Below are 12,680 nucleotides of genomic sequence, written 5' to 3'. Positions count from 1 at the left end.
CCCACATCAGTGACAGAATAATATCAACATTTGATTGTGGTCACTGAAATTTTTATGAAAGGAAGGAAGGAAGGAATATATGACTCGTCAGCACCATCCGGCAAAATTGACTTCACTGAGGCGGCAGAGCATAGGACTAGTCGGCTCGGAAGCGACCTTCATTCAGGCTGTCTGCCGCTTCAGTGCCGAATTGTAAATTATAACACGTGGACTGATGTCACGTGAAACATGAACAAAAATTTTATCATTCGTTCAGTGTGTTATCAGTGTGAATACGAACATCAAATTGCAGATCCTATTTCGGTTCCATGTATTTTTCTGCTTTACTGTTTATCCTATAATAACAATGACAAGAAGAAGAAGAAGCAGAAGAAGTTGAAAAACACAAAAGCAAAAAAATAATTTAAAAAAAAATAAATAAAAAAATAAAATTAAAAAAAAAATGTCAGAAGTGGGATTCGAACCCACGCCTGGAGAACCAGACTGCGACCTGAACGCAGCGCCTTGGACCGCTCGGCCATCCTGACAGTTGTTATAATCGTCTCTCAGATAAGTCTACACCATATCCTGCAGCTTGACAAACAGGGAAAACTGAGGGGCCAACTTCGCCGTCATTCGACAGTGCAGTGTGATTGGATCGTCATCACTGCATGCAAATCACGTCGGGTTCACACATTTTGCCAACGGCCATACCACGTTGAAAACACCGGTTCTCGTCCGATCACCGACGTTAAGCAACGTCGGGCCCGGTTAGTACTTGGATGGGTGACCGCCTGGGAACACCGGGTTCTGTTGGCAACCTTCTCAAGGCCTGACTGAGCGCGTTGGGTTACGCTGCTGGTCAGGCATCTGCTTGGCAGATGTGGTGTAGCGTATATGGATTTGTCCGAACGCAGTGACGCCTCCTTGAGCTACTGAAACTGAAACTGCATGCAAAGACCACCAACTGGCTTCTTGTGCTTACCTCAAACTCTGCAATAATTTTCACAACAGAGAAGACTGACCGGGAGACGTGAAATATGCAAACCTGATGTTCCCGGCGTTGTAGTCAGTGAATGAAAATTGATAATATAACATAACTTTGAAACAGCACTGATAAACATTTAATATAACATAATATAATATCAACTTTTGAGCAGTAACCTAAGATAAATAAATACATAATAACTTTTTTTTTAAAGCCACTAAAATACAAATACATAAATACAGTGCAATGATTTGAATATACTAGAAAACATTCTGATAGTAAATAACATATACCTGGTTAAAAAAATAAATAAATAAATAAATAAGGTGGGGTGGGGGGTTGGGGATAATGAGTCTTCATATATTTACCATTACCTCCTTCTCCGCCCCTCTTCATACATAATGCTAAATTATATCTTTTTTCTTCTTTGAAAAAAAAGTCACGGTTATTCATTAACCCCTCTCTCCCCGCCCCTCTCCACTCCCGCTACGCCCCATACTCTCCCCTCCTCCCCCCTCCCCCCGAAAAAAAAATCGATGTCAGAAGTGGGATTCGAACCCACGCCTGGAGAACCAGACTGCGACCTGAACGCAGCGCCTTGGACCGCTCGGCCATCCTGACAACTGACAGCATAGCTGTTATTTTACTTATTCCAACCTGATAGCGTAAGGGAGATAAGCGGGAAAATATATTCATCGTTTCCAACGATAATTACTTGCCTGAATCTGTTACAAACAAACAAGCAAACAAACAAACAAACAACCCCCCCACACCCCCTCCCAAAAATAGAATCAGCAACAACTGTAGTAGTACTGAGCACCGCGCCCGGTGCACGCATGAACGCGCGCGCACCCCCCCACACACACACGTAGCACACACACACACACACACGCACACACACGCACACACACACACACACACACACACACACACACAGTGACACTTCCCCATTTCCCCTACCCCGCCCACCTCCTACACACATTTCAGGTATAGGTGTCAGAGTTGGAAGCAGCAGTCTCTCATGCATTGTGGTCAAAATCGATTGATGTTCTTACAGACATAATTTAGGAATTAATGGAATACGAAAACAGAAATGAAGATACAAAAGAAGAAACAGGCAGATAAGAAAGACTGATAAAGAAGAAGAAACCTCTGGACCATAATTTCCAGAAGGCAATTAAAGGTAACAGTACTAATAATTCGAACAGTATATAGTAAGTTGGGGAAAAGTAACGCAATACTAATACCGCTACCTCTACTACTATTACTACTAATGATAATAATGATGATATGATGATGATAACAACAACAACAACAAAAAACATGAGTCCCGACAGAAATTCTCATTTGGCATCTCTGTATTTTATGTCATATGAAATATTGAGTTCATTTGACAATGTCCTTATCGTTCTGATACTGTCATGTGTTAATAATGTTTAGAATTCGTCACCCTGTTTGGGTTGTACAATGAGAAAAAAAGTCTTCCGACTTTTGGCTTAAGCAGTTTGCCATACCACCTGATAACACCGCAGTGAACGGACTGCTTCACGCGCGCAACCATCACAAACATGGCAGTCAAGGCGGCGTGTGCAAGAGCGCTCTCGAGTTTAATTTGCAGACGCTTGCCGCTACCTGTTTTCAGGTTAGTAACAAGTCTTCAGAACTTACAGAATTCACAGATAACACCTGTAGTTTCTAAATCTTTAATTAAAACATAATTTCGCATGCTGTTTCTCCGATGAGAGTTAGTCTGCAATCCGTTGCTTCGTTTTGCTTGTCCTCAAGTTTATCTCGAGTGAACTCCAGGTACCCATGCAGCCTACTCCTTGCCTCTGAAACAACGTCATTTTTGGAAAATAAATCTGATATATGTAGCCACACATATAATTTGAAAAACTAACCTTATTAATAACCTAATCAAATATATTCACGGAGGGCATCCTTTGGCAAGTGCACTTGCATTCGTGCACATACTCGAGCATGGTACACGCCCGCAGACTCATTTAGTGATTCACACTACATACGCATAAATATTTTGTTTGTAATGTGTCTGACCACAAGGACAAAGAAAAGAAAGAAATCAGGATAATGTCATTACAACCAGGTTATCAGGATTTTTGACTGTCAGTGATAGTTTGTCTCTCTCCCTCTCCCCCCCACACCGCCTCTCGCTCTCACACACGCACACACACACGTGTGCACACTCACATACACTCAAAAATTAATAAGATGCATATGTTACTGGTTCATGAATGTGGTTACCAGTGTTATAATACAAGTGCAATATTTGTGTTCTTGTAACCATTGAAACAACCTATCTTTGTAGTTGTACTGATGTGCATGACATGTTTGTTGACTATATCAGTATATGTGTTGTAAATAAGTTATGTCTTCTTGGCTCTCCACCAGTGCACATGCCAGTGTTCAGCAATGGCGTTCCCTAGTCCACACATCCCAGTATTACCTGTCACCACAACCACCGAAGAAGCCACCTGGGGCTTTTGTAAAGTTCATGACCAACAAGTCGGCTGAAATAACACGCTTGAACCCAGGTACTGTTTGATTTTCCTCTAAATCATTTATGATACTATATTGAAAAGTCAAATGAAGAACAGACTCTCAGGTGATAGTGTAAATTGATTCAGTTATTTTTGCTTTTGCTTAAAAAAAAAAAAAAAAAAGAAGAAAAAGTGGCATTGTAGAATTGTTTATTGAGAAGTGTGTGTTAAGTGTTCAAATTAGCATTATCACAAGCAAAATGTGATCGATCAGTAATGGAAATTTGAGATAAGCATAAAACATTGCAGTTTGTACAGTTTATATAAATTTGCCAGGCTAACTTTCTTGTTACGATAGGTTCTTTTCCATGCACACAGGATTATCATTATGGTATATTGTTTCATCCGATGGACTGAAATTTCATGTTGGAAAAAAAAAAAAAAATATGGGGAGGATAACATTTTATTACAGTAAATTACGCAGGGGAGATAATATTTTAGAAGGGAAGGGAGAACAGACAATTTATGCAGGTGTTTCCCCAGAAAAAAATCAGCATGTTACTGTCAGTTGTGTATATTACTCAACGATTGAACAGTATTTTGGGTGTGGAAAGTTGGATTCCGCCATGTTAGTACCTTTGCATTAATTTTCCTTCTTTTTTTTATATTTGTTTTTATTCTAGATTACCTTGGCCATCAAATTTATCTAGAGCAATTTTTTTTAATGACTGTAAGTTAACAGGTGCTTTTATTTATGTATGGATCACTGTGTGTGTGTTTATGCTACAACAGGTTGCTATCACTCAGTATCTCATCATTGATATGTTGCAGGTGCCACCATAGGTGAACGGTCCAAAATAGCCAGCCAAATGTGGAATAGTCTTAACCCTGAAGAAAGAAATGTGAGCATGTTTCTTAATCATGAATATGAATGGTTTTTCATCCAGTTATAAAAAATTTCTTTGTGCTGTTTTATTGTCTGTCGCTTCCTCTTAGTCTCTCTGTATTTTTCACTCTGCCATATCTGCCAGGGTTTAAAGGTTTCGTGTCGGTCATTGGTCATGGCAATGTGAATGTGTGTGATGTGTGAGTAGAGAGAATGGGGATGGGTAGATGGATGGTGGTGGTGTGGTTCGAAAGGGAGAATGACTGCTGATTTTTAACCCTTTTCTACCTTTTCTATCCAAAATTTTATTTTACAATTTTTACAAAATCTACAGCATGCAAATTACAAATTAATTACACAGTTATGCTACTTTTTACATGTATGTATTTTAAGTGAAAATTGCTATTGATGTTGCAGCCAGTTGGTCACTTGACTTATTAATTTGTCTTAAAACAGGTCAGTTTCAAAGTCTGAGAAATATGAATGATATATAATCATTATTGTTATTGCTGTACATTGAGCAGAGGAATATTGTGAAAAAAACAACTTCTTCTTCTCTCTTCTGCGTTCATGGGCTGGGAGATTGGAAAAATTTCCACCCTTTACCCACTAGGCACCTTCTCCGTGATTGGAACCCAGGACCCTCAGATTGAAAGCCTGCTTTAACCATCCGGCTATTGCACCCGTCTAAAAAAAAAAAAAAAAAAAAAAAAATTCAAAGTTGTACTGAGCTGGGAAACAAAATGAGGTTCGCTTAAAAAAAGGCATTGTGGTTTGTGTATCATGAACTGCTGTGGAATACGGTGCCAATTCATCATTTTATTTTCCCGCCAGTCTACTCGAATCAGACTGAGGATGGCTTTGATACATGTAGAATATTTCGCCATAAAAAAATCATCTGCATCGTGGAGCAGGAAGCTGCCTAATGTTGAGAAAGATCGAATGAGCGTTGAGAACAGCTGCAGTCTCATCCATTCAGAACACCTCTGGAGAGTCTGAATCTGAGAGATTTCATCAGCATCTTCTTGGGCATCTTACATATTCACTTTGTTTATGTCATGCATGAGTGTGGCCCTTTCGATTAAAATCAAGATTTGATCAAGATATGTATGAGTGCACTTCTACATGCATAACTGTTTTTATTGGGTCATTTGAGCAGTCATACTTCTTTCGAATAACCGGTTTAAATTGTGTTCAGTTACATTCTGCAGATAGAGGAGTGGATAGTTTAAAGAACTTCTTGAAAGATAGTGACAAACATGAGAAGGTGCATTCTCATTTTAAGTGTATATTTTGTACACATGAATATGGATAGTTTTTGATATCATATTTATGAAATTGTGACAACTTCAAGCCATTTTCTTTCTGCCTCATTCCCTGTTAATTTGTTAATATGCGCATGTTTTGTGGAACTTAAAGAAATCTCATGATAAGTGCACTCATCATTTTAGGTGTCTTTCTGTAAGTGTTTATAGATGGGCACACACACAACACAGACACACCTAAACATATTTGCCTGTGCACATGCGTGTGCACAGACACACGCACGCACGCACGCATAGCCTGATACACAAAAGGTCCCGTGTTTATCAGTTGAAAACAGAATAAGTTAAAAAGGACACACCACACATAGACACATACACTGAATACATGACACAAATGCGCATGTATGTGCACATTTACATGAATACAGAGGTAACATTCACAAATCTGAAACACACACACACACACACACACTACAAGCACACGTTGACATAAGCACAAACATAGTAAGATGCACCATATTGATTATGCCATTTCATTGATTCTATATTTATATTACATTTATAAATTTATATTTTCCATTTTGTTGATCTTAGTTGATATTTGAAGTGTGGGATGAAGACAATGCTGAGTAGAAATACAAATACCCAGTAAATTTTTTTTATCTTTGGTTTTGAACAGAGATTGAAGTTGCTGGCACGTGAAGACCTGAAAAGCTATCGTGAAAATTATCTGATATTTCTGGACCGACTCAGTGACCAGGAGAGGGACCAATTCATGCGGGACAAAAAGACCAAAAGAATGTCACGGGCACACCGCAGACATAAAATGGTAAGTTATATGTGTATGTGCGTGTTGCATGTATGTTCCCATTTGTGATGAAATGGGACATATGTTTTTATCTTTAGTGTAGATATATATTAGGAAGCTCTTCAAGAATGTTAACAGGTGTTGTGTTGTTTTTTGTGTTGTTGGACTGATTATAATCTGCTTAATGTGAAAAGCAGCCAAACACAGAATCTCTTCTTCTCCCCTCCCCCAGTGCTTCCTCTCCCTCAAAATGAACAAAAGTATTAAGTATTTATTCAGTTCTTTGCAGGAATTGTGTGAACACATTGTTTTTGGAATTAACATGTGTAATGGTGTTTTCCTTCCTTTCTCATTGTTTGTGCATGTCCAATACTGTTTTATATTTATTCTTGTTTCTTTTGTGGACCAAAGAGTATAAAGCAGACCTTTTACAGTGCATTATACTGCATAAATGACAGTCTTGTGCTGTAACTGTGCGATATTTGTGAGACAGTGTATACTTTGTGCATGATTGTTTGCTTTTATATGAATTGTTGATTTGACTTTCTTTGAACAAAAAAGGAGAAATGTAATAATTGAAATGTTTGATTCAAACGTAATTTTAGATAGAAAATTTCCTATATTTGTCATATTTTGGAAATGACTGCCGTGTGCAATGGTTAAGCATTTTTGTAAAATTTGTTCAAATACAGGAATTGCGGAAGTTTGGCAAGCCCAAGATGCCTGCCAATCCGTTTATGCTGTTTGTTCGGTCATCTCGCTTGGAGCGAGGGAACACCCCTCCTACTGTGAGTAAAATGTTAAGTATTTTGTGTAAATAACATTTTTCTCTGTGATGAAATAGAGAAATTTTAAAGATTAACACTATGAAAAAAAATGAATATTTGAATTTTTTGTTTGTTTGCTGGATCTCAGTTATTGAAAGAAAACATGAAACTGAAAATCATGCCAGCCACATCAATGTACCTCATTAGCATGATTTTGTAATAAAAAACTAATGTGTTTTCAAGTGATAAATCACTAAGACTTACTTTTTTTATGTTGATGAAAATTTCATGACTGAACTCATATGGTTTTGCTTTGATCCAAGAACTGTATTTTAACTATCTTTCACATCAGTGCCATATGTCACCAATCTGTCGTCTAACTATCTACTGTTATGTGATATAACTGAAAGTTTGGGATCCTGTTGTATTCACAGGTTCTGCAATACTGGTTTGGTTTCTTTTTTTCAAATCAAATCCTGTGTAGTATGAAAGAGGTTGTAAAGAAACCTGTTTTGTCTGTTCCATAAATTTCCATCAGCTGTTAACTGTATCACAGTGGTCATTTCACCCTGTGGGGACTGATGTCAGATATGACTGTAAAGCCCTGGATATAACAAAATGATCATTGTTTGCTGTTGTTTTAATTACTCATTAGATCTGCCGTGTGGAGGACATGGAGAGAAGCTGAGCAGCCTGTGGAGTTATGTGAATGTTGTTTTGCCCTTTTCTGTTAGACTTGGTGAAGTGTTAAATCAGACGACCGCTTTTCACAGAGACGTTTTATTGTCAGTTCTAGGTTTAAGATGGCTGAAAAGACTCCCAGGATGGAGCTGTCAGCTGATGGCGATTTGTGGAACAAACTGCACAAGATTACATTTTTTTTCTTTTCTTGTGTTAGGCAGAGTCCAGAAAGTACTTTTAAAAATTTTTTAGGAAGGATGGTGTTCGTAATGATGATACTAATTGTTTCTGCACTTCGTTATTTTAACTTATTGGTGTTTTTCCTCTGCTCTCAGCAATTTATGAAGGGCTTGGTGGAGTACTGGAAAGACATGCCACAAGAAGAAAAAGAAGTGAGTAAACTAACTCTGTGTGTGTGTGTGTGTGTGTGTACAACCTTGAACTTGAAAATAAGAAAAAAATGTACTTACTTCGGAAGTGTCATTCAGGGAGTACAAAATACATTGTATGACTGCTCAGAGGGTCAGTATCAAACAGGAGAACTGTTCTGGACATGATTTCTGAAACTATGAAAAATATATTAACATAATAGCAGTTACAACAGAAATGAGATAGTTTGAATACTTTAATATTAGATGAAAACATATTGCTGGAAACTGCACTGAAAGAACAAGTCCATTATATGTGCAGCTTGCTAGATTATCAAAGCACATTATAATTATTGTACAGGGTGAGACTTGTAATAGTCAAACAAAAAATTAGCACCTTTGTATGTCAATTAAAGCGTATAACCAGAATCATTCAGTTGTGTTGAATGCACCATAATTATTATGTATTTGTTCAGTGATATAAAAACATTTTGAATGACAATATCATCTTATGTGTATGCAAAACAGATTTACCAGGAGGATTCCAGACAAGAGAGAGCAAGGTACCAACAGGAGATGTTAGAGTGGGAAGAGAGGATGAGGGAGATTGGCCGTGAGGACCTCATTCGCAAAAAGTCTCAAAAACGCACCAAGAAGGTGGTCTCCACCAAGGCGAAGAAAAAGAAAGCACCAACGAAAAGGAAGACGAAGTCCAAAGGCAAATCATCTAAAAAGAGTCCATCTTCAGCAAAGACCACAAAGAAAAGAACTATTACCAGAGGAATGCAGACAGAGGAATGATTGAGCTTCAAGATTTTCATGTGTGTGTGCTGCAGATAGAATATGTGTGCTGTGAAAATGTGTGTGAGTTGTTTTTTTTTCTTTGAGTTTTTGTTAGTGCTTGCTAGTCTTTTAGGCCAGAATTATGAGATGTTGGCGAAATACTGTGCTGTTTTGCAAGAGGGGAGGTGGGAGAAAAAAACATCTAGAAATGTGTATATTATATCGCTGCTAATGGCTTAGAAAAGAAAACAAAGCAATGAAGGAGAGGAAAAAAACAATCTCTAGAAAACCAGTGATATGTATTTTACAGCCTTGTCTTGTGATTTGCTAGGAATAAGTGAAACACTGGGTTATAAGTGGCACGGGGGAGGGGGGGGGGAGAAACTGCAGAATACTCGGGAATAAATGAAAACTCTTGTCTCTCAATTATTTACATCAGAATGTCACAGTAGTCTGTTTAAATAGCTTCAATCAGTCAAGATGGGGTGGTTTTTGTTATTTTTTTAAACTGTTTTGAATAAGGTGTCCTGACCCAAATTAAGGTTGTTTTCCCCAGATGCAGTGAAGTGAAATGTCAACCATGTTCTTTCTTTTTTTTAATTATTAAAAAAAAAAAAAATTATGAGACTGATTTATTTGTTCTCCCCCTGTTTCTCAAAAGAGAACACTTGCCTCTTTGTCTTCCAGTATGAAAGTGGTTGATAAGATTGAGGTAGGAGGTTGTGAAAGAGGTGCAAGGGGGACTGGGATATGAAGTTAAACTGTGTTTCCAGTTGAGATCGTAAGTTGTATAGATATTGTGGTCATGTTGACAGGGATTATTCCAGAAAGTGCATTTAAAACATTATGCATTTGTGTCTTGAATTATGATGCTGTATTTCTCTTTCAGTTTCGTGAAGATAAGAAGGTAGACGCTATCAAAGTAGATAAATCAACGTAAATCAACAAATTTTGATATGAACTTTTTCATTGGTCTTTATATTGTATGTGTGTGTGTGTAACAAAAACAAAAAAAAAACTGAATCAGAAAAAGCTAAAGTTTGGGCACATCCAGAAAAAGAACATGCTTTTTCCAGTAAGAAGAAAAGAAAAAGATTTTGGGATCAGTAGGTCAAACTGGTTATTTGTCCAGTACAATATAAAGATTAATGGCCATAGATGGATAGACACACTCCTATACACAAAAACACACACATACTCTGTCAAATGTATGAGTGGTGTGCAGTATGTATGGTTGTGTACTTGAATTGGGATGTACTAAAGCACATGCAAATCAGCCACAATTATAGTGAAGTCTATATTCTACTACTCTTTCACTTAAAGGATGTTTTGTATACAAAGTGTGTATTCATGTATGGTGGTGTGTGTAATATATGTTATATACTGTAGAATCTAATCAGGAAATGTTTGTATGGGTTAATTTTGTGTGTGTTTGCATGCACAGAGCTAGGAGTTTTGGTGTGTGTTTTTTTTAAATTATTTTTCTTAAATTGACCTTTCATGAGGGATAGCGCTGAATAAAGTCTGTTAATTCTAATGTTTTTTGTTGGTTCATAAGAGGGGAAAGTCAGCAGAATCATCTTAACATTTTTCTTATTGTGGCATTAGTTAACACACAAAAAAAGTACACAAACATGAACAGATTACAGACAGAGGGAATACATTGTACACTTTGAACAAGAAAATCCACAGCATTATGTGTCATATGTTGAAACAAGCAGGCTGAAATGGGATACATACAACCACATGTCATCTAACTGCCTCTGTTGTACTGGTGAAATTTGGTGTCAGCTTTTTTAAGAATTTATTTATATAAGATAAAGCACACCTTTTTGAAAACTCATATCCGACTCCGTGCTGGCTGACTGTCCAAGAAGAGTGTATGTTCTGAAGAATTGGCCACATTGTGCTGTTATTAGTGATGTATTCAGTATTGATAGATCAGTGATTGTCTCGGCCAGTGGTCACATTGATGGCATGACAATGAATGCTGAGAGTCTGACAGTGTCTGATAATGTCAGCAATGTGTTCACATTGATTGCATGCCACTCATTATATACTGCAATGTAAAAGGGGAAGTGAATATTATGGGGGGTTTTGTGTTTTTTTAAAGGATAACCACTGGTTTGGCAGAGAAGTGGATGTAGGACCTGCAGATATTTCAAGTCCTTGTGGGTGGGGAGGAAGAGTGACAGATACTGTGAGAATATGTCTGTACATATTTGTGTATGACAGTGCTTGTGTACTTTCCTTTCTGAAGATGGCATTAAGTGCTTTTGTTGATTTTTGTAATGATAGTATGCTTGTTTGCCACTATTTGACAGCTCTGTATAGATCTTTGATTTTGTTGTTGTTTGGTTTTTGATAGAATGGGAATAGTATTCCGGAACAGTGAAAAATACTTTATTATACTGCTCTGTTGACACACATGAAATCATGATTTATATATATTACTTTGAGAAGAAAGAAAATATTTTATTTAAAAGCAAATTCAATTTCAGCATTTATTTCAATTAAATTTAAGAATTTGGCTGAAAGGTGTTAAAGATTGAACTTTATTGTTCTTTTTGTGTGTGTGTTTTTGTTTTTGTTTAGAGAAAACATTGAATAATGTGATCACATATTTTGTTGTGAATATGTGTTTGAAGAGAAAAAAAAGTGTGTGTGTGTTTAATTGGCCTTTTTTCTGACTGGTAAATGAAAGCTGAAAGGAACTTTTTTTTTTTTTTTTTTTTTTTTTACTCTTTTTGCGTTTTTCAAAATATTGCATGCATTTATACTGTATGAATTTTCCGATATGGACATTTTACCACTCAATTACCTTATGTATGTCTTGTTTTTATGATAAAAAACAACAACCACCCTTTCTTGTGTAACCAACTTAGAACAATGTTGAAAGGATTTAGTAGACGGTCAGAGAACTTTCAATTCTCATTGAACATGAAGTAATATGTTAGAGGTATACATTACATATTCAGTGAATATTTTCAGTTAGTGTCATGGATTTGGCAAATTTTCTTTGTTCCTTGTTCTTGGTTTATTGGTCCCTGTCGATTTTAGTTCAGTGTGCCCATTTTGATGTTGCACCCTGTTGATTTTGAAAATTGTTATTATGCATTTGGTTCACTAGGGAAGATTATTGCAAAACTTCATAGTGTTTTTGTTGTTGTTGTTGTTGTTTTTTTGTGTGTGTTTTTTGTGTTTTTTTACATCACTATCTTTCCATCTAAATAATATAATTATATTAAAAAATGTTTGATCTCTATCTTCCTGTCATTCTGTCACCCATGCTCTCTTTCTCACCTGAAATGATGACTATTATTGTAAAAAAGTATATAGATAAATAGATAATCTATCAGCAAGCTATGAAAATTGTTTTATTGCTGAAGGTATAATTTTGCCACCTTCCATACAGTGCTGTTTAGTGAAAGGAGACAGGTGTTTGTTGAGCTTGTGAATGTTTATGACCTTTGGAAAAAGATGGCATAATCCCATGTTGTTAGAAATCATAACAATACCCTAAAATGCTTCCAAAGATGTTATATATCAAAAGTTTTTTCTTTTTTTTCCCCCAGTTTTTCTGTTGCTGTCGGTCTGTTGTGTGTCTGAACACATGTGTTTGTTGATAAACATACAAGCTCTTTCACTGATGAGTCA

General features: G+C 36.8%; 1 protein-coding gene and 3 non-coding genes across 4 annotated transcripts; 2 read left to right on the top strand and 2 right to left on the bottom strand.

The window, feature by feature from the left end:
- Positions 1-443: 443 nt before the first annotated feature.
- On the bottom strand, positions 444-527 carry Trnal-cag (transfer RNA leucine (anticodon CAG)). Its single transcript has one exon. It is a non-coding gene; the product is annotated as a tRNA-Leu (tRNA).
- Positions 528-679: 152 nt separating this feature from the next.
- LOC143294754 (5S ribosomal RNA) lies at positions 680-798 on the top strand. Its single transcript, XR_013056922.1, has one exon. It is a non-coding gene; the product is annotated as a 5S ribosomal RNA (ribosomal RNA).
- Positions 799-1,504: 706 nt separating this feature from the next.
- Trnal-cag (transfer RNA leucine (anticodon CAG)) lies at positions 1,505-1,588 on the bottom strand. Its single transcript has one exon. It is a non-coding gene; the product is annotated as a tRNA-Leu (tRNA).
- Positions 1,589-2,521: 933 nt separating this feature from the next.
- Positions 2,522-12,668, top strand: LOC143291089 (transcription factor A, mitochondrial-like). Its single transcript, XM_076600710.1, has 7 exons — positions 2,522-2,609; positions 3,377-3,519; positions 4,297-4,367; positions 6,296-6,445; positions 7,117-7,212; positions 8,208-8,264; positions 8,769-12,668. Exons 1-7 carry the CDS (start codon positions 2,536-2,538, stop codon positions 9,039-9,041), a joined length of 864 nt encoding a protein of 287 aa, XP_076456825.1. The 5' UTR covers positions 2,522-2,535; the 3' UTR covers positions 9,042-12,668.
- The last annotated feature ends 12 nt before the right edge of the window (positions 12,669-12,680 follow it).

The sequence above is a fragment of the Babylonia areolata genome, chromosome 1, assembly GCF_041734735.1.
Source record: "Babylonia areolata isolate BAREFJ2019XMU chromosome 1, ASM4173473v1, whole genome shotgun sequence".
In the NCBI taxonomy this organism is placed as follows: Eukaryota; Metazoa; Mollusca; class Gastropoda; order Neogastropoda; family Buccinidae; genus Babylonia; species Babylonia areolata.
This window is presented reverse-complemented; position numbering and strand designations above follow the sequence as displayed.

What these genes read in the sequence shown, in the direction of transcription:
- LOC143291089 (XM_076600710.1), top strand. Translation starts at nt 2,536, where the DNA reads ATGGCAGTCAAGGCGGCGTGTGCAAGAGCGCTCTCGAGTTTAATTTGC. An exon ending in AATAACACGCTTGAACCCAG is followed by an intron (nt 3,520 to 4,296) that starts GTACTGTTTGAT and finishes GATATGTTGCAG; the next exon opens with GTGCCACCATAGGTGAACGG. An exon ending in TGCCACAAGAAGAAAAAGAA is followed by an intron (nt 8,265 to 8,768) that starts GTGAGTAAACTA and finishes TATGCAAAACAG; the next exon opens with ATTTACCAGGAGGATTCCAG.